The sequence below is a fragment of the Equus quagga genome, chromosome 18, assembly GCF_021613505.1.
Source record: "Equus quagga isolate Etosha38 chromosome 18, UCLA_HA_Equagga_1.0, whole genome shotgun sequence".
Lineage (NCBI taxonomy): Eukaryota > Metazoa > Chordata > Mammalia > Perissodactyla > Equidae > Equus > Equus quagga.
The window spans coordinates 21,738,743-21,761,449 of record NC_060284.1 but is presented as its reverse complement, the minus strand read 5'-3'; the positions used below and the strand labels follow the sequence as shown (position 1 = coordinate 21,761,449).

The following is a 22,707-nucleotide window of genomic DNA, read 5'->3' as shown; positions in this document are numbered from 1 at the left end:
TGACAACATGGATGCACCTCGAGGGCATTATGCTAAATGAAATAAATTAGAGAAAGACAATACCATGATACCACTTATATGTGGAATCTGAAACAAGAAAACAAAAGAAAAAGCAAACTCATAGATATAGAGAACAGATTGGTGGTTGCCAGAGGCAAAGGGTAGGGGTTGGGCAAAATGGGTGAAGGCAGTCAAAAGGTACAAACTTTCAGTTATAAATAAATTAGTCATGAGGATGTAATGTACAGCATGGTGACATAGTTAATAATACTGTATTGTATATTTGAGAAGTGCTAAGTGAGTAGATCTTAAAAGTTCTCATCACAAGAAAAAAAATTTGTGGTAAAGGATGTTAATTAGAATTATTGTGGTGATCATTTCACAAATATGCATGTATTGAATCAATATGTTTTACACCTCAAACTAATGTAATGTTGTATGTCAATTGTATCTCAATTTTTAAAAAAGCAAGCCCCGAAAGTCAGATTGCTCTTCCTTCCCCTCACTAAGGTGTTCTGTTGTCATTTGTGATGTGACTTAACGGAGATGGTGGAGCACATTTGGGACAAACCATTTTGACTTTTCAATGTTTTCCAAATTATTTTAAATTAAAAAAATATGAATTAGAGCATCTTCATCAGATTTTAAATTTTTCTTCCTGTATAATTTCATGGCAACATAGTTATTAAAGTAAAAATTATAGACTCTGAGGGGCTGGCCCCGTGGCCGAGTGGTTAAGTTCGCGCGCTCCGCTGCAGGCGGCCCAGTGTTTCGTCGGTTCGAATCCTGGGCGCGGACATGGCACTGCTCATCAAACCACGCTGAGGCAGCGTCCCACATGCCACAACTAGAGGAACCCACAACGAAGAATACACAACTATGTACCGGGGGGCTTTGGGGAGAAAAAGGAAAAAAATAAAATCTTTAAAAAAAAAAAAAAAATTATAGACTCTGAATGATGTACTTTTTATCTTGCAATCTGTAAGCACCCTGAAACTTTGCTTGGCAGCAACAGCCATATTCTGTCATTTGATTATATTTTGAATGGAAAATTTAAGAGTTTTTAAAAAATTTCTTTTATAGACGTATGCTATCATTAAAGTCAGTTGATCCAGTTAACTCTGATTTTTATATTTGAAATGTGTTATTTAAAAGGCAAGATCTCTACTTGGTAGTAACCCAGGTATGAATTTTTAAAATAATAAAAATGTTCTCTGGCAAAGTTTCTAAGATATCTTATTTAAGAAGGAAATAAATATTATTTTTTCTCCTTTTAATAACTGTGCTGATATGTTTCTGAACTTTTAAAGTTTTAGTTTGAAAATATTCAGCTTACATGACTATAATATAATATCAGATTTGTTGACATCTTTTGTCTCCCATTCCCGTAGTCTCTGTCACTTTTTCTTTTTAATATTCCTTTACTATTATTTTAACGTTTAAGAAGGGACAGATATTCATGCTTATACTCAATATTCCATGTTTAACCAGAAGTCACCTCAGTAAATTTTTTCTTACTGTTTTATTGAAAAATAAAACACAGAAAACTATGTAAAACAAATGTGTATCACAAACAGTATATATATATATATGTATATACATACACACTGTATGTACAAATGTGTATCACAAACAGTATTTACATATCACAGCAGTATAAGACAAACGCTCTTGTAACTACCATGCACGACAGGAATAGAACTGCCACTTACCCCCAGAAGCTGTTAGGGATCTCAACCCAACCACAAGCCTCTCCCTCCCAAAAGTAAGCAGTTACTCTTTTTTCTTTTATGGTTTAGCACTCAAGTGTGCATCTTTTAAAACTATAGTTTACGCTTTTTTATTTGTTTTATTCACTATGTCTTTCAATTTGCAAGGTCTTTCTATTTCCTTTTTTCCCCCTGACTATTTAGTTGTTGAAGATTTCCAGTCATTTGACCTGTAGAGTTTCCCACAGCCTGGCTTTTGCTGATTGTGGTCTCATGCTGTAGTTATGTGTATTTCTCAGTCCTCTGTATTTCCTGCAAATTGATAGTCATGTACAGAAGTCTGGCCATATTCAGTTTTATTTGTTTGTTCTTGGCAAGACTATAGGTGGTATTGTGTTCTTTCATCAGGAAGCACATAATGTCTAGTTATTTCTTTTTTTGCGATGTTAGTAACATTGATTACTCAACTGTCTAGATCCATTAGATCACTTAGGGAATTGCAAAATGGATATATTCTGGTTTTATCATTTATTTTTCATTTATTGGCTAGAATACATACCCTCACCTACTATTTGCTTAGTAGTGGTACAGTATATATAGGAAATGTAGAGTAGATGCTTGATTCTTCACTTTTGTTTACCAGTTTTTGAAATAATGAGTTGGCTCCCTTTCGTCTTCTAAACATGGACAGTTTGTTTGTTATTGTGTTATCATCATGAGTTAATGAATTTAAACATATTTGACATGTTTCAATCCTTTGCAGTTCTTATCCTTGTTAAAGTTCATGTTGTCCCATGTCTGGCCGGTGGGATCCTCTTCAAGCTCCCAGAGTTATTTTAACATGACTCTAGTTTGATTCCTTTGATAGCTTCCTTGATTTCTGCTATGACAGGGTGTTCCAGGCTCATCTGGAGGATGGACAGAAACTATGAATTTATCCATGGGGACACTCTGAACCAGTGGTTGTAAATCAGTACCCTGGGGGCTAAAAATAGCCACCAGACATCTCCTTTTCTTTTTTTCCAAAAGAAACAAACAAGCCAGTCATTCAACAAAAACAAAAACAAAAACATCATTTTTTTTAGCACTTACTTTATGCCAAGTGTTGTACTAGTTGCTGGGAATATGGTTGTTAATAAGATATAAAACTGCCTCAAGGAGTTTACAATCTGATGAGGAAAATGAAACAAGGCAAAATGCTACATTAAGTGACCTGTAGGACCCCAGGATGGTGTGAGAGTTCTTAGAAGGAATCTGACTTAAAGTTAGAGGTCAAAGAAAGATTTGCAAGTAACATAGTCAATCCTCTATTTAAAACATAAGCCTTCCAGGTGAAGAAAGATAAGGGAAAATAATTCAAGGCAGAGAAAACAGTATGTGCAAAAGCCCCAAAGTGAAAGAGAATGTATACTTTCAGGGTGTGAAAGTTGTTCAGTGACTGAAGTTTTGGGTGGAAGAGGATAGAATAGAGAGGTAAGTAGAGGCCAATTTGTGAAGGCCCCTGTAAGTTATGTTTTTAGGAATTGGGATTTTATTTTGAGGCCATTAACAAAGTAGCATGATCAGATTTGCATAGAATGCACTACAGAGTGAAAAATGCATTGTGTAGGGGATGGAAAGATGAAGAAAAGAAAGGAGACTGGTTTAGAAGCTAGGGGTAGTGACTTACTGTATGGTAGTAGAGAAGGGTACAGAGAAAAGTGGCTCAAATTGACAGGCATTAGGAGATGGAACTGACAGGACTTTAGTGAACAATTGGAAGGTGGTGGTGGTGAGGGAAAAAGAAACATTTAAAATGATGTACAGATTTTTGACTTGGACACTGGTGGATAGAGGTAAGTTTTACTTAAATAGTGAACACAGGGTGAAGAGTGGCTATAATGCAAGAAAGAAATGAGTTCTATTTTGGATGACTAGTTAGTATTACACCAGGAACTAGAACAGAAGTGTCTTGATTCAAGTTCACAGGGATTTTCCCCCACTAAACTTACTAACAAAGGATGTGTTACAAAGGATATGAAATTATCAGGAAAAGAATCTAAGTTTTTTAAGTTGTCATATATACAAATATTAGCATAGGTGAATCTGATTTCCTTTAATTAGAAAAGCCATCAGCAAGTCTGTGTTAAACATCTTCTATTCCAAAACTTCCAGAAATCTGATCCTGTAACCAGGCTTTCTGATACTATTGCTTTTTCTCTTGCCAGAAATGTCCCCAAGTAATGTTTTTCTCTACAGAATCCAAGTTTTAAATCGGAGTCAAGGCATTTCTGTCCTAATCCAGACTGGATGAGTTGGTATCATTTTCTTTTGAGTTGTTTTTCTTTCCAGGATGAGTATTCCAGAATCAACCTTACTGTTCCATATTACTGTGGGCATTTTTATTCCCATGATGTTTACCCCTCCACTGAACTACCTTTTCTGGCTGACATTCTTATTTTAGTTGCAGCCTTCTTTACTTTTAAAGATGCTAATTTTGTACTTGTCTTACTTTTTATTCCTTTGTCCATGTCAGTGGGAAACTCTGAAACAGCTTTATCTGTGACAAAATTAATATAAGTAAAACTACAATCATTAGCTTATTATCATTATTGAAACAAATCATGATGAATCACATTCTTATTCATTATTTCAGCAAGAATATTGATCTAACCATTTTAGAGCAACAATTCTAGGCTTCTTCTCAGTACAGATTTTATTTAACACTATAGTCCATTTCTGTTTCTTGAGCTACTGTTTTAGACTGCTGAAGTATAATTTCCAAAAGGGTAAAATTATGCTTCTCAGGCAAATATAAAGTAAACATGGGTCAAAGATTTTATTCAACTCATTAATGATGGAACCAGTAAGATGTTAAGATGAGTTCAAACAGCATTTGAGGAGCTAAGTATTTACAGATAGTTAAATGTGAGAATGTTAGAATACAGTTGAGTTAGATACATAACTGATTAATATCCTATATATTAAGCCATAACCTTTGGGGTTATTTTTTTCACTGGACAGAAATTGTTTGTATCTCTACCTAACAAAAAATCTACAAGTTAACATAAAGTTAGTAAGGCATGAGTCTAACAGAGTACACTTACCTAATTCTTAGCGACCCTGTGTCCCTCCCACATCATGTTGAAAGGACCTGTTACATACCTTTTTGCATTTCTTCCAAGTTGTGGAAGATGTTTGAATAAGACCTTCAATCTCTTAGACTCTTAGACTTCCAGTCTCTTAGATTAGAGGCTTTTCTTTGGTCTGAGGATTGTTCTTGAATAACTGGTAAATTCTCTTTTAATAAACTTTGTAAGTTTTGTATTCCAATGTTAGATGACTGCCTAAAAATCTTTAATACTGAGTTTTTGAGGAGTATGAATTGCTTTGGGCATGAAAGAAAGGCAATGGGAAATTTGAAAGGGAAAAAAAGGCAAAGTAATTTGCTGTGGAATAAACTCTGTACATTTTTATGTTCCCTAGGGTTTTCCAGGAGATATTGGGATTCCTGGACAAAATGGCCCTGAAGGATCAAAGGTAAAAAAAAAAAAAGAAAAAAAAAACTATGATACCTAGAGTTGTCTAATCTCAAATCTCAAAGAATGGGTAAAGATTTTAGGAATATCATATTTCTGGATATTTTTGTCCTGTCTCAGCTGCATTTAATAAACTTTGTACAGCTTGTTTGAAGAGAATTAAGTAGTTTGCATGTCTGGTTGTTCCTTTGGTGCCCTTTGCTTAGTTAGAGTATGTTATCCAGTCTCCTGGATTCAGGTCTTTGAAAATGATTTTCCTAGTTTGGTATGGACTTAAATGAGGGTGACCGTATTTGCAAAGCACATAAATCACTGAAAAAAAGATTTCTTGGAGCAGATGGAAAAAAACCCCAAAAAACTAAAAAGTTACATCATGCAGTAAATGTTTCTGATCACTAAAACACTCTAGGGCCCATTGACTATCCACTCGTTAAAATAAAAGAGAGCCTGTGTGTCCTGGAAGTTATACATAGCACAAAATACCTGAAGAAACCTAAGAATTATTAACTTTCTTTACTGTTGTTGCGTATATATACTAGAAATTATCTATAGCAAAGTTTTAAATACCAGACTTTGCCAAGCAACTGACATAGAATGAGCATTGTAAGCAAATAGAGCATTGTGAATAAAGACATGGAAGGATGAAATGGGCTGAAGTTTGGAGAATTGGCAGGTTATGAAGTATAGCTGCTATGGAAGGTTATCATTATGAGTAGAGCGGAAATGATAGGAGATGAAGCTGGAAAGAATATTAATAATAGCTATATTTGTTAGGTCACTACAGTGTCAAGTACTATAGTAAATGTTTTACAGACATCTCATTTAATCTTCACAACAGCATTGTGAGATAGATATTATCCCCGTTCTACAGATGGTTAGGTCATTCCCTCACAGTCACGTAACCATCAAGTGATGTAGCCAGGATTTTAACCCAGATATTATTTCAAAGTCTTACCTCTTAACCACTTAGCTTTGGGATTAAATTGTGGAGAACGTTCAACACCATGCTGCAGAATTTCTACTTTATCCGTGGGCATCATGAAGTAATCAAAGATATTTCAGTAGTAAAGTGTCCTAGGTGATTTATGTTTTAAAAATATACTTATAATCAGTATGTAGGATAGTTTAAATAGAGAAATTGAAGCCAAGGAGAAGAGCTGGAAAAAGCTAGAAAAGAAATTATGAAGATCTGAAACAGGACATTCATTCAATCAGCAAATATTTATTGGCTGCCTCATGTGACAGCCATTGTATTAGACCCTAGGGCTACAAAGATGAAAAGTCCTGATCCCTACTTTCAAGAAACCTACAATCTAGAGAAAGATATGCAGGAAAACCTTTATAATAACCATATGGATAATATATAATATGTAATACTGTGCAAGCATTGGGTTAGGGGACTCAGATGACAGTTTGTAGAGAAGGTAGCACTTGAGCTGACATGATGAATGAGTAGGAGTTTGCAAACAGACAAGTGGGTTGTATGGCATTCAGGAAAAGGAAATTGTGAGAGGATGGAGGTGCAATATTTGGGACATATTTGTACTACAAGTTATTTGTTGTTTATGTGAAATTCAAATTTAACTGGGCATCCTGTATTTTATCTGGCAACCCTACTGGCCACCTACAAACTTTCCCTGTATCCAGCGATGTTTCTTCTTTCCTTTATGTCTGCAGAGAGGTAGAATTCCTCCTCCTCCTTGGTATTCAAGTTCCACATATGTTTTGCATCGGACTCTTCTCTTGACTCCTGAATGACCTCATGCCATCAATTATCACCTTTACCCTCATCTTTCCTTTGACTCAGAATTTCCCCTCTTTGCCGTTAAAACCATTCTCACTGCCAATTTGTAGTTTAGGTCCTTTTTATTTTTCACCAGGATTAGTGTAATGTTCCTCCAATTCTTCCTGCCTCTGGTGTGACATTTCAAATCTACTTCAAAGCTGCTGATGGAATAATCTTTGTGAAGTATAGATCACATCACGTCACTCTTGTGCTTAAATTCTTCAGTTATCTCCACAGCTTCCAGGTTAAGGCTTGTTCTTCTTTACTTTTTACACAAGGCTCTTTATGACCTACCCTCTCTCTCTAACTCTGTAGTCATATAGTCACATCTACCATCACTCTTCCAAAAGCATTACTCCAGCCAAACTATTTACCATACCAGACCATGCCATGCCTGTTTAAATCTAACAGCTTCCTGTGTGCTGTTCCTTTTGTCTGGATATCTCTCTACCTTTCTATGCCCTTGTTCATCTACCTAACACCTACACCTTACATACCACGTTGTCCAGCAAGCTTTCCCTGTTCTTCCCAAATGTAATTGAGATAGCCTTTCTCTGTAGTCCCTAAAAAAAAACTATCAAGCACTTATCTTATATAACTACTGATCTACTTATCTCTCTATTAGACTGTAAGTTTTTTGAGAGAAGAGAGTGATTTTATATACATCACAATAACCATAATAATATCCATAGCACATAATAAAAAAGCAATAGATTTTGGCTGAATGGATGATTGATTGAATGATTGTATTTCAAAGCTGTTTTGGAACTAGAAACAATGCAACTTGGTAACTGATTAAATGAAAGTGATGGGAGAAAGAGAAGTCAAAGATAAAACTGAGACTATACTTTGGGTTACTGATGTCATTGACTTAAATAGGGAACTCAGGAGGAGGAGCAGGTTTGGAGGATGGGGAAGGGAAGAAGTTGGATTCTACGTGTATTTAGTTTGAGGTACCTGGTTGACCTCAGGGTAGAAATAATCAATATCTAATAGTAAAGCAAGGCCAAAAGTAGAAATAGTACTATGAATGGATGTTGAAAAGGAGAGAAAGAGAGACAGACTATAGAGAATGGAGTTGAGAATTTCTCATGTCCAGTTTAGCCCTTCACCTACTGTATGCTTAGGAACTTGAACTTGATGCATATATAAACACATTCATTTATCCATTCATTCATTTAGGATTTATTGTTTCTTTTGTGTGTTAGGCCAAGTGCTAAATGTGGGTTTGTAAAGATTTCTAAACTATGGTCCCTCCCCTGGATTGGGTTACAGTTTAGCGAGAGATACCAAAAAAATCATCACAAAATGTAAGGAGTGCTGTATAAAAGAGCTGGTGAAGTGCTAGGAGAGCCTGGAGGATTGAACAACAGATTCTGCCTGAGGGAATTGGGAATTACTTCAAGGGGAAGTGATCATTGAATTTAATGTTTTTAAGTATGCGTATCATAGTGGATGAAGAACCAGATAGCTTTCTAAATTCTTTTCAATTTGGAAATTTTGTTTCTCTTGAAGTTTTGGCAAAAAAAAAGTCAGAGAACTGAAGAAAACCAGCTGATCTCTTGTATGTTATTGCAATAGTGATCTTTAAAACTTCCTTCTCATTACTTACTTCTTTTTTGTCTTAGAATTGTGATGTTTAAAAGTGGGACAAAAGACCAGAAAGCCAGACATTTTAATAGATACCAATGGTTGAATTTCCAGTGGGTAATAATTTCTTTGTGGATTACTTTATCTAAATTTATTCCATAAACACGAGCTTGTACCCTCATCAGTACCAACATGATGGTACTGATTGACTTTGTACACATCACTGAATTTTAAAATAATATCTTAGAAGAGATAATTTTATCAAAAGAACCAGAAAATTCTTCAAGGAACAGCAGTACAATTTTATGTTTTTATCTCTCTTCTAGGTCCTTCCTATTTGCCTTGAGATTGTTTCTAGAAACAAGAAAAAAACAGAGTCAAACATACTGACCCTTTTAGCATGTTGTGTTTTTTTAGTTGTGTACACTATATCATGGAAGCATCTTAAAACTTCCTTTATTTCCATATACGTGTCTTCTTTGAAAAGTGGGGACAATACAAATTACTACAGCTCTGTTGAGGCTATACAAAGTGGTCATCAAGAAAATCATGTGCACTCGAAGTACTTGGTTATCCTGTTTGCAAACAAACTGGGTTCTTTCCAGAGCAATTTGGCACAGCTCTAAAGACTTTTATTTTCTCTTCATTTTCTGCCAGTTGACTAACAACCTCAAACTAAGATTGGAAGCTTGTGTTAATTATGGTTCTGTTGATTGTGGGATTGTGTGTGTGTGTATATGTATATATAAATACAAAACATACTTCAGCAAGCCTTCTTGAGAGCTACCCAATTTGGCAGTCTGCTTTCAAGCATCCCATAACATTAGCAAAACCACATCCTTTTCTGCTTAATGCAGAAAGTGAGTACCCCATAAATATTCTCTGTTCTCTGTAAACAGAGGAATAATTTATTTGTTGCCATATGATTTGTGTTGTTACTTTGGCTATGGATTTAAGGATGGTAAAACAGGCTGTTATTGCCTGTTGTATATCATCCCTGATAAATTTTTAGAGAGAAACTACCATTTGTGAAGTTGTGTTATAGAATATATGGAAATAACTTTTGTACTGAATTATTAAAATATGTCATGTGTTTATCTGAATAGAGATGAGCTATCTTCGTAAGAGGAAAATGCATAACTCTAAATAGAGCTCCGAGATCACCTCACCCCACCCCTGAAGATTCACGTTGCATAAGCTAGATCAAGATTTTATACACAGATTTCTTATATTAATCATTTTATTTTCCAGGCAGCATTTAGTCAGCTGAGAAATATTTGTTGAGTTTGTACAATAAGCAATGTAGTGTATTAAGTAGTTACTTGAAAACAAGATTAAAACATGGTCTTTTATCTTCTAGGAATTTGTAATCCTCTGGAAATTTTAGATTTCCAGAAAAGTTAAAAAGCGTAACTAGGCAGCATGTGATAAGTGAATAATAAGGAGCTCAGAGGAGAGAATAACTTATGTGGCCATTTTCTGAAAGACTTCATAGAGATATTAAGATTTAAGTAGGATGGGTTAGATTTGGCCAAGTAAAGTCAAGGGCTGAGAAATTCTATACAACAAGTACAAAATGAACACAAGAATAGAGGGTGGGAGTAAACCTACATAACTTTAAAAAAAAAAGTTAGGAGGCAGATTGTGACAGATCTTAAATATAAAGTTGAGAAGTTCGAATGCTAGTAAGCCCAATGGAAGGTTTTTTTTTATTGTGGTAAAAACATAACGTAAAATCTACTTTCAACAAATTTTTAAGTTTACAGTACAGTATTGTAAACTACATGCATATTGTCATACAGCATGTCTCTAGACTGTTTTCATCTTGCATGACTGACACTCTATACCCACTGAACAGCAACTTCCTGTTTCCACCTACCCCAACCCCTGGCAACCACTGTTCCACTTTCTGCTTCTATGAGTATGACTACTTAGATGTATCATAAAAGTAGAATCATGCATTATTTGTCCTTCTGTGACTGGCTTATTTCACTTAGCATAAGGTCTTCAAGGGTTATTCATGTTGTAGTATATGTCAGGCCTTCTTTTTTAAGGCTGAATAATAGACCATTGTGCAGTAGTTCAAAAATCCACATTTTCTTTATCCATTCATCCACTGATGGACATTTAGGTTGTCCATCTATAGGCTATTGTGAATAATGCTGCAGTGAACATGGGAGTGCAGATGTCTTTTTGAGATCTGGTTTTCAGTTCTTTTGGATAAATACTCAGAAGTGGGATGGCTGGATCATATGGTGGTTCTATTTTTAATTTTTGGAGGAACCTCCATATTGATTTCCATAGTGGCTGCATCATTTTATATTCCCACCAACAGTGCATAGGGTTCCAATTTATCTACATCCTTGCCAACATCTGTTATTTTCTGTTTGCTTGTTTGTTTTGTATGCTTTTTGGTAAGGCAGATTGGCCCTGAGCTGACATCTGTTGCCAATCTTTCTCTTTCTTTTTTTTTCCTCCAGTACATAGCTGTATATCCTAGTTATAGGTCACTCTAGTTCTTCTATGTGGGATGCTGCCACAGCATGGCTTGATGAGCAGTGTGTAGGTCTGTGCCCAGGATCTGAACCATTGAACGCCAGGCCATCAAAGGGAAGTGCATAAACTTAACCTCTCAGCCATAGGGCCAGCTCCTCTTTGTTTTCAGTAGCCATTTTAATACGTGTGAGGTGATATCTCATTGTGGCTTTGATTTGCACTTCCTTGGTGATTAATGATGTTGAGCATTTTTACATATACCTGTTGACCATTTGTATGTTTTATTTAGAGAAATGTCCATTCAAGTCCTTTGCTCATTTTAATTAAGCTATTTGGTTTTTGCTGTTGGGTTGTAGAGTTCCTTATATATTTTAGATGTTAACCCTTATCAGATTTATGGTTTGCAAAGATTTTCTCCCATTCCATGGGTTGTCTTTTCACACTGTTGATTGTTTTCCTTACTGTGAAGAAGTACTTACTAGTCTATTTTTGCTTTTGTTGCCTTTGATTTTGTCTCAAATCCAAAAAATCATGACCAAGACTGATGTCAAGGAGCTTTCTGCCTGTGTTTTCTTCTAGGAGTTTTATGGTTTCAAGTCTAATATTTAAGTTTTTAATCCATTTTGAGTTGATTTATGTCTATGTTGTAGGATAAGGGTCCAATTTCATTCTTTCACATGTGAATATCCAGCTTTCCTTACGCCATTTGTTGAAGAGACTGTCTTTTCCTCATTGTGTAGTATTGGCCCCCTTGTCAAAGACCATTTGAGCATATACACATGGGTTTATTTCTTGGCTCTCTATTCTGTTCCATTGGTCTATGTCTGTCTTTATGCCAGTACCAAACTATTTTGATTATTGTACCTTTGTAATATGTTTTGAAGTCAGGAAATGTGAGGCTTCCTGCTTTGTTCTTCTTTCTCAAGATTGTTTTGTCTATTCAGGGTTCTTTGTGGTTCCATACGAATTTTAGGATTGTTTTTTCTGTACCTGCAAAAAATGCCTTTAAGATCTTTCTAGGGATTGCACTGAATCTGTAGATTGCTTTGGGTAGTATGGACATTTTAACAATATTCAATCTTTCAATCCATGAACACGGGATGTCTTTCCATTGTTTGAGTCTTCTTTAATTTCTGTCAGCAATCTTTTGTAGTTCAGTGTACAAGGCTTTCATCTCCTTAGTTAAGTTTATTCCTAAGTATTTTATTCTTTTTGATGCTTTGATAAATGGGATTGTTTTCTTAATTTCCTTTTCAAATTGTTTGTTGTTAATGTACAGAAAAACAAGTGATTTTTTAATGTCAATTTTATATCCTACAACTTTGCTGAATTCATTTTAGTTTTAACAGATTTTGTGGAATCTTTAGGATTTTCCACACACAAAACCATGTCATCTGCAAACAGAGATTTTACTTTTTCTTTTGGGTGTCTTTTTTTCTTTTTTCTCCTAATTGCTCCAACTAAGAATTCAATAGAAGTGGTGAGAGTGCGCATCCTTACCTTAATCCTAATCTTAGAGGAAAGATTTCAATTTTTCACTGTTGAGTGTGATATTAACGGTGGGCTTTTCGTGTATGGCCTTTATTATGCTAAGGCATTTTCCTTCAGTTTTTGGTTTGTTGAGTGTTTTTATCATGACAGGGTGTTAAATTTTCTCAAATGCTTTTTCTGCATCTATTTAGATGATCATGTTATTTTTATTCTTCATTCTGTTAACGTGCTGTATCACATTGATTGATTTTTACATGTTAAACAATCCTTGCATCCCTGGGATAAATCCCATTTGGTTATGACATATTATCCTTTAATGTGCTGTTGAATTCATTTTGCTAGCATTATTTTGAGGATTTCTGCATCTGTATTCATCAGAGATATTGGCCTGTAATTTTCTTTTCTTGTAGTGTCTTTGTCTGCCTTTGGTCTCATAAAATGAGTTTGGAAGTGTTCCCTCCTCTTCAATATTTTGGAAGAGTTTGAGAAGGATTTACATTAATCCTTATTTAAATGTTTGGTAGAATTCTCCAGTGAAGGCATCTGGTCCTAGGCTTTTCTTGGTTAAGGGGGTTTTTGATTACTGATTCAATCTCCTTACTGGTTATAGATCTGTTTAGATTTTGTATTTCTTCATGATTCAGTTTTGGTAGGTTGTATGTTTCTAGGAATTTTATCTATTTCTTTTAAGTTATCAATTTTGTTGGTGTATAACTGTTTGTATTGTCTCTTCTGATCCTTTTTGTTTCTGTTGTATTAACTCTAATGTGCTGTCTTTCGTTTCTGATTTTATTTATTGGAATCTTGTCTCTTTTTGTCTTAGTCGAGCTAAAGGTTTGTCAATTTTGTTGATCTTTTCACAAAACCAAATCTTAGTTTTGTTGATATTTTCTTTAGGTTTTCTATTCTCTATTCATTTATTTCTGCTCTAGTCTTTATTATTTCCTTCCTTCTCTTAACTTTAGGCTTAATTTGTTCTTCTTTTTCTAGTTCCTTGAGGTGTATTTAGGTGGTTTCTGTGAGATTTCTTCTTTTTTTTTCTTGGTGAGGAAGATCCGCTCTGAGTTAATATCTGTTGCCAATCTTCCTCTTTTTGCTTGAGGAAGATTGTCACTGAGCTGACACCTGTGCCAGTCTTCCTCTATTTTGTATGTGGGACACTGCCACAGTATGGCTTGATGAGTGATGTGTGGGTCCGCATGTGAGATCCAAACCCACAAACCCTGGACCACTGAAGCAGAGCATGTGAACTTAACCACTACCCCACCAGGCCAGGCCCCTTTCTTCTTTATTTTTTTAAGATTTTTTTATTCTTTCCTTTTTCTCCCCAAAGCTCCTGGTATATAGTTATCGTTTTTTTGGGTGTTTTTTTAATTGTGGGTCCTTCTAGTTGTGGCATGTGGGATGCTGCCTCAGCATGGCCCAATGAGTGGTGCCATGTCCACACCCAGGATCTGAACCAGCGAAACCCCAGGCCACCAAAGCAGAGCGCACAAAGTTAACCACTCAGCCACGGGGCCGGCCCCTCCTTTCTTCTTTTTTAATGTAAGTGTTTGCCACTATAAAATTCCCTCTTAGTACTGCTTTTGCTGCATCCCATAAATTTTGGTATATTGTGTTTTTGGTTTTTTTGTCTTCCAAGATATTTTCTAATTTCCCTTTGGATTTCTTCTTTGATCCATTGGTTCTTCAAAAGTGCATTGTTTAATTTCCATCTATTGGTGAATTTTTTAGTTTCCCTGCTGTTATTGATTTCCGGTTTCATTCCATTAAGGTCAGAAAAGATGGTTGGTATAATTTCAATCTTATTATATTTGCTAAGACTTGTTTTGTGACCTAATATGTGATCTATGCTGGAAAACGTTCTGTATGCACTTGAAAAGAATGTGTATCCTGCTGCTTTGAGTGGAATGTTCTGTATACGTCTGTTAGGTCCATTTGGTCTGTAGTGTTATTTAAGTCCTCTGTTTCCTTATTGGGCTTCTGTCTGGTCGTCCTATCCATTATTGGAAGTACAGTATTGGAATCTTTTGCATTTATTGTGTTGGTGTCTATCTCTCCCTTCAATTCTATCAATATTTGCTGCATTATTTGGGTACTCTGATATTGGGTGCATATTTATTTATAATTGTTATAACTTCTTGGTGAAGTGACTCTTTTGTCACGAGTTAATGTCTTTGTCTCTTGTGACAGCTTTCGACTTAACATCTATCTTTTCTAATATAGGTATGGCCATGTCTACTCTCTTTTGGATATCATTTGCATGGAATATCTTTTTCATCCTTTCACTTTCATCCTATGTGTGCCCTTAAATCTAAAGTGAGTCTCTTGTAGATAGCGTATAGTTGGATCTTTTTTTATCCATTCAGCCACTCTACATCCTTTGATTGCAGGCTTTAATCTATTTACATTTAAAGTGATTGCTAATAAGGAAGGACTTATTATTACCATTTTGTTAATTGTAATCATTTTCTGTCTTGTAGCTATTTTGACCCTCTTTTCTTCTCTTACTGTCTTCCTTGTGTTTTGTTGATTTTTTTGTAACTTGCTTTAATTCCTTTCTCATTTTCTTTCGTGTATCTTTTATAGATATTTTATTTGTGGTTACCATGTGGCTTACATAAAATATCTTATAGCAATCTATTTTAAGCTGATAATAACTTAACTTTAGTAGCATAAAAAAGGTCTACTCTTTTACTCTATGGAAGATTTTGAGAGGAGTGAGATGATGAAAGAGGTGTTTTAGGAAGAATAATAATAGTAAATTATACATATGAATGTGGTAAATGTATAGGGCAGATAAGTGAAATGTCAGTTCAGAGACTGTTGCAAACGCTAATCAATGTGTGCTACACGAGGAGAAGGAAACTAATATTTATTGAGTCTCTGTTGTATTCCAAGCACCATTTTATTTATCACAACAACCTTATGGTGCTGATGGTAACATGATTCTATGGATAGTGGAACTCAGGTCATATCTCTAGTAAGCTTCAAAGCTAGAATTCAAATCCAGACTCGATTTTAGATTCTGTTCATTTTAAATTTAAAAACAATTGTGTGTTTAACATATGATAAATGTGAAATATGTGCAGTGCAAACAACAATAATAAAACAAACCCTATTAATGTTAAGAAGTAGATCATTGGAAGCCTGGCGTGTGTCCCTCACTAATGATATCTCTCTCTTCCCTTCTTGCTTTTGCAAGTAACCACTCTCTTGTTTTTGCCATACTTTTATCATCTATGTATATACCCTTATAATATTTGTTGTTTTACTTGTTTTGGAAATTCATGTAAATGGAATCATACTAGACATATTCTTCTGTGACTTGCTCCTTGACTCAATCTTGTCCTTTCAACTTGTTCTAGGTTGATGTGTCTAATTATACCTTGTTCATTTTCACTGCTGTATAGTAATCCACTGTATAGATATACTATAATTTTTTAATTGATAACACTATTGATAGTCGTTTATGGACTTTCTTGTGGTTAGTTTTCACAAATCTTCCACGTGTGCTTGTAAAGACTCTGTAAACTCTAATTTAGGGATTCAGTGTTCTGCGTATGGCCAGTAAATCAAGTTTGTTAATTTTGCTTTCTAAGTCTTCTCTATTCCTACAATTTTTATCTGCTTGACCTACTAATTTCTGAGAGAGATGTGTTAAAATGTCCCTCTCTAATAGTAAATTTCTCAATTTATCTTTATTTATCTATCAGTTTTTACTTTATAAATGTCAAATTTATGTAATTAGATGCGTAAAAATTTAGAGTTTTTATCCCTTCCTGATGAACCTAGCCTTTTATCATTATTTAGTGACCCTTTTAACTCTAATAATCTGTTTTATCTTAAAGTCAATTAGATCTAACATTAACATAATTACTTCAGCTATTTTGGGGTGGGTAAATCCCTTGCATATTTTTTTTTCCCATTTTTTGGACTTTAAATTTTCCTGTATTTTTTATTCTAGGTGTGTTTTTGTAAATAGCATATGAATGGGGTTTTCTTTTCTTAATTCAGCTTTTATTATTTCCTTAAGATTATAAATTGGTCTTAGACGATGAAGGAAAAAGGAACCCAGGTTTGTCTGCTTCCCTTTTGGTTCTTGGTCAGGGATGCCACTCTGCAGGGTAAACAGCTGCCGTGAGAGCCTAAGGGAACCGAGTTCTCTGTGCTCACTCAGCCCTCTCTGCTGGCTACACCCTGGATATGGAGCTGAGCCAGTTTCTTACACTTACACTTTAACCTGAAACTTTGTGTTCATCAGTGTCTTCTGAGCCCCAGGTATTGTTTATAAGTTTTTGGTGTATGCTTAATTTTAGCTGTAAGTCCTTATTAGCTTATCAAAACTCAATACAAAATTATTTGCCTACATTAAAAATTTTCTGACCCTCCCAGAAAACATTTTGCTGCTTTATCTAAGTTCCTATTTACATTCTCTTATACTTTTAGTTCTACTAGAACTCTTATTTACTAATTTTTATTTTAAAGTGTCATCATCCATAATAAGTTACGAATTGATTGAGAACAGGGACTGTGTCTTACTTGTATTTGTATACTCAGGGCCTAACGTTGTGTTGTTTATTGAAGCTTACACATAGTAGAAAATAAAATGTTGGATGAGAAACTGAAGTGACAAATGAATTAATTAAACATTAGCTGTCCTGTGGTGGAATTTAAATATCACAGCATTCTGATGCCTTACCTTCAGTTATCTAAACATTTAAAACCTATCATTTAGAGAGCTGGAAGAGTATTTTCGTCATTAAAAAGAGTTAGAAATCATTGTAGCAATCAATATTCTTTCAGTTGTAAGTAATAAAAACACAACTCAGAGGCTGGCCCAGTGGTGTAGTGGTTAAGTTCACGTACTCCCCTTTGACAGCCTGGAGTTTGCAGGTTTGGATCCCGGGCACAGACCTAGCACCACTCGTCAAGCCACACTGTGGTGGCATCCCACATAAAGCAGAAGAAGATTGACACAGATGTTAGCTCAGCAACAATCTTCCTCAAGTGAAAAGGGGAAGATTGGCAACATATGTTGCCTCGGAGCCAATCTTCCTCACCAAGAAACAAACAAACAAACAAAAAAACCCCTTAAACATGATTATATAAATATGAGAAAAGTTTAGGAATTCAAACACAACAGAATCCAAGACCCCAAACAATGTTAGAACCCAGTCACTCCTACTCTCTCCATTTTGTTAATTCGTTCATCTCATTCTCAGGCTCTCTCCCCTTCATGGTTTTCTGCTGTTTAGGTTTACATCATCCTTAATGCTATTCTGTTTTCTCAATTGTTCCACTGTAGTTTGAAATTTGCTTAGGTAGACTGACTTGGATTCTTGGCTCATTACTGAACCAGTTACTGTTTCTAGGGTGTAGAATATGCTAACTGACTTAGGTCCATGTCACATGTCCACCCTTAAATTTAGTCACTGGTAGAGTCACCTCCCCTCAAATCACATGGACTAAGAGTGAAGAAAGAGTGTTTACCTGAGGAAAATTAGGATGCTTTTGCCTGAAAAAAGATGAACATATTTTGGACTTGCGTAAAACAACATATGCCCATTTCAATAATCTAATCCGTCTCTTCCCACTAAAAATAAGAAAGCTGAGCAAAAATGTTAAGTTATTGCCTAAAGCAATGCAGTTTCTTGAGTGGTGCTGTGTACATAATAAACCTGTGATAATATATTACTGACTTTTAAACTGACCGAGTTTTTTATTTTTTGGTTTTGTTAGAACAAAGCAATGAGAGAGCAAGATATAACATGAAGGAAGGATTGTCATGCAGTTTGTCACTCCACTGCATTCCAAAAGTAAAGTTCAAAGTCATCTGGGTAGTTTTGCTATTTGGCATAGTTATTTACCATGGTTAAAAATTAGATAAAACTAAAACCAATAATGCAAAAGGTAGTTCTTAAAAGAGATTTACTTAACACTTTGCTGGCACATTGCATAGTTGGGAGAACAGAACTGAGGAACAAAAATGTTGCCATCTTGAGTAGATATTGTAGGGTATTTTCTGAAATAGGAAGATTTTTTTTAGTTACTTCCATGAATTTTTGTTCAGTGAGCATGTAATTTTTAACAACATGCCGTTTAACAAAAGACTTCTCTTAATCTCGAAATTCTTAATCATGTTCAGATTGGTACTTTCTTCTGAAAATTGCCCTCTCTTTTTACCTGCTTGTACCAAGAAGGGAAATAAGTTGAAGAACATTTAGTACAACTGACGTGTTCCCGACCGCGCTAGTCTCTGAAGAGAGGGTATAACTCTATGTATGCCCTCCATCTGTTTGCAGATTGGTGGACGCTCTATTATGTATTTATTGTACTGTTATCAGATTAACAACTGAACTCATTGCTTTAAATTTAGAAGTACTTTTTCTGAAAAAGTGTCTTGTTGAAGAGTAACATACTGAGCAGGTTATTTGAACACTAACACCCTGTTTAAAGATACATTTATCCTGTTTCCCAGCTTTTGGATGCCCTGTAGTTTTCTGCTCGCCTACCCACCCACCCTATTTTGATAACTTCCTAATGGGAAATGAATGGTACCAAGTAGTGTTGCCCATGTCCAGATTAATGCCGACTGAAACAATGTTAATTGAGCTGAAGTTTTTACCATACATGCTTGTGTTGCTTTTGTAGGGCCTCCTTGGAAATAGAGGGCCTCCTGGTCCTCCCGGTCTCAAAGGAACTCAGGTATGAAGGAAATCAATATCCAGTCAGCAATTTTTTTCGTTCAAATTTTCCCTTTTTATTTTTTGTGGGAATTTAGTTTTTGCTTAAAGAAAATACTGCCTTAGTGTGGACAGTTCTTTCCATAGAGGGTTTCAAATTACCATTTCCTGCTGACAGTTGTGGAATGGGATTTGAAATCATTTTGCAGTGTTCTGAATGCTTTTGGAGATTTTGATCAGTGGTCTCCATGGAATGAGGGACCTGAGCCTAGAATCTTCATCAGATGCACTAGAATTTGTATTTACTATTTGTGTCTACTTTATATTTATGACCGAATAAATTATATTTTAATTGAATTGTGAATTGAGCAAAACGTTCATTAATCAAATAAATAGAATGAAATATGTGATTCTAGAGAGGTCTGTATATGTTGTTCAGATGTGGTAACATCAACCTTTAAAGGTGAAAAACAGCATATTTAGAAAATATGTCAATAAATAGAGTAAAAATATTACTTTTAAATTTTCTTAAAGAATGATGTATAAAAATTCTTTATTTTTTCTACTTTCTACTATTCTCTTATCCATCCATACAGTTTTGATCCTTAGAAGAATGCACAAGATTTCATATTTTATAAGCAATATCACTGATTTGATACCAAGAATATTGGACTTGTAAATTAGTCAAGAAACTCTAGACATTAAGCCCCGTTTGGGTAGGATCTGATATACTTTTGTATCTCTAAGGCTTAAGACAGAACTAAGACTCAAAAACATATTTGTTGAGGGAATGAAGTATCAAAATCTCCCAAGAGCAAACATGCTCTGTACCAGTAATTGTTTAATATACCAATGTGTTTTGATTTCCATCTATCAAGAACTTTATTGAGTTCCTCTCTGTGTCAGAGATATATTAAGCCCAAGAAGGTAAAGGTATCCTTAATTCATGGTCTCGGTGATTCCTAATCCTGATTGTGTGATACCCTAGTCGGTTTCACTCTTATTCACTCTCAATTGTCTGTATGTAATCTGTATCATCTACCAATTTTAAAATACCCAATAGTACATGTCCTCCTTACAGTAGATGTGGGGTTGTCACACAAAAAAGTAAAATATCATGGGGTGACACAGTTCTAAAATACAAGAAAATCACAGCATTATTTTCATCTTATCTCAGAATGAGCTTCAGATTTCAGAATAAATAGAGAGCATAAGGGTTTACAATTTTAAATACTTATTTCAGGCCATGATATGTTCTGATATTTTCTTTTAAGGGAGAAGAAGGACCAATTGGACCCTTTGGAGAGCTGGGGCCAAGAGTAGGTATCATACAAATAATTTTTAAAAACTGCTTCCTTAATAAAACTACTGTTCTGTAAATGTTTTTTAATAGCACCAAATTTTAAGTTATAGCAAAAGACAAAAATTAAAACAAACTATATAGGCCGGCCCCACGGCACAGTGGTTAAAGTTTGGCGCACTCTGCTTTGGTGGCCTGGGTTTGTGGGTTCAGATCCCAGGCATGGACCTACAGCACTCGTCAGCCACACTATGGCAGTGAGCCACGTATAAAGTAGAGGGAGATTGGCTCAGATGTTAGCTCAGGGCTATTCTTCCTCAGCAAAAAAACCAAAACCAGAAACAAGAACAAACTATAGCCATACAATCCCTTCAGATAAAATAGGCCTATAACTGGAATTTTCTAGGGATATTTTAAATGATATTATGCTTACTAATTTACTTGTTCCTTCAGTAGTCTTATGGTTTTAGTAATTTGTGCAAATTATTTATAAAGTTTCTCAAAATGTAATAGGAAGTTCTGTTTCTAAGTGTGTCAGTAAAATTATGGGAAGCTAATAAGATGTATTTTCTGCCAAATACAAAATTCTGCCAAATTTTGTCTTCAGATAATTCTGTGGTAATATGTGAATTACTTGTTTTCAAATCTTGAAAATGAATTATTTAAGAATTTGGGTATGCGTGCCCAAAAGTTTACATTATCATGAAGTAATGAAGGTGTGTGCATCACATTCATTTTAAGAGGCATTATTAGAGTCACATGAAATACATTTCATTCTTTTTTCTTGAGGCCATCATAACATACAGGTTCTTAAAACATTTTTACATTTAAGGAGACAATAATTCTTTCTCTCGCACCTCTACCTCATAGCACATGTACTGCTACTATCCCACTGAAAGAGAAAGAAGAATTTTTATTTCATTTTTTGTGAGGTGAGTTATATAACAGAAACACTATTGTTATACGAGCCCAGTATAATTGATCTTATTTAAAATTTACTTTTCTAGAAAACAGGAGAACCACGTTCATTTCTTGCCTACTCAGTCTTAACATTTGTTATTATTGCTGCCACTATTGGTTGAAGATCAATTTAGGGCTAGTATTGCTGTTAGTATGTCACATGAATCATCTCTAATCCTGAAAATAACCCTGCAAGATATTGTCCATATTTTTTAGGCATAAAAATAAGGCTTTAATATTATGTGCTCAAGCATAACATGCTCAGCATAAACCTAGTCTGACAGAACTTAAGCAGGACCAGAAACGATGACTCCAGTACTTATGCTCTGAATTGCTTGATTTCAAAGAGGTTATGAATGTGCTGATATCAGATTCCAGTGAGATTCTTTCCATAATGTAGATATGATGTATAATAATTTCTAATATACTGCAGTTCCTGAGGAATATTGCATTATTAAAGATGAAAGAAATATTCTTACTAAGGCTTTTTCCAACAGTGTGAATAAAACGTATTATTAAAATTTTTTGTAATTATAGACAAATCTAATAATTTAGATGCAAGTGTATTTCTTCTATATGTGCAAATTGATTAGGAGCAACTGACATTTAACAATAATGGGATGATTTTTTATTCTTTGTTGTTCTTGGTAGGAAACCACTAGATAATTTCAAGCAAGATAGAGGGAAAAATTAGAACAACTTTTTGGGTGAAAGTCCTAAATATAATTTTAAGTTGCTGCAGTTTTTATATGTAGTCAAAACAGAATGAGAAATAGAGGGTTGTTTCGTTTTATTTTGTTTTAAGAAAGGAAAATATGAGAGTATTTGTTAATGGACAGGAATAATAAAATCCAAACCTGTAATGCCTAGTAGATATTATAAATTAGTGTTCTATTTAGCAATCTCTCGCCACACTTGCACTACTCCTAGATATGAATTTGTCACACACATTGGTTGAGGCATATTAATCTCCTTAAGCAAATCTTGTGTAGTGAGGTATAAGTTGTTTGATATTAGAAACCATGTACTATGGATTAGTCCACCCAATATCCAGGATGTTAACTTTCTCTCCTCCAGTGATCTTATCCTCTACTCTCTTCCACTACTAACTGTTGTGGTCCTACCCTTTACCTTGTCATTACCAGTGACAGCAGCCTCTCCTTATGTTCAA

General features: G+C 34.9%; 1 protein-coding gene across 9 annotated transcripts in view; it reads left to right on the top strand.

Annotated features, from left to right (window-relative positions):
* The window catches only part of COL24A1 (collagen type XXIV alpha 1 chain), a 348,320-nt gene that overhangs the window by 130,131 nt on the left and 195,482 nt on the right, over nt 1-22,707 (top strand). For all 9 annotated transcript variants that reach the window (XR_006886072.1, XM_046645896.1, XM_046645897.1 and 6 more), the window contains 3 exons: nt 5,175-5,228; nt 19,245-19,298; nt 20,551-20,595. Coding sequence is in view for 8 of the 9 variants with exons in the window: in XM_046645896.1 (XP_046501852.1) it covers nt 5,175-5,228; nt 19,245-19,298; nt 20,551-20,595 (153 nt within the window). In the remaining variant the exon portion in view is untranslated. The remainder of the gene's footprint in view (nt 1-5,174; nt 5,229-19,244; nt 19,299-20,550; nt 20,596-22,707) is intronic.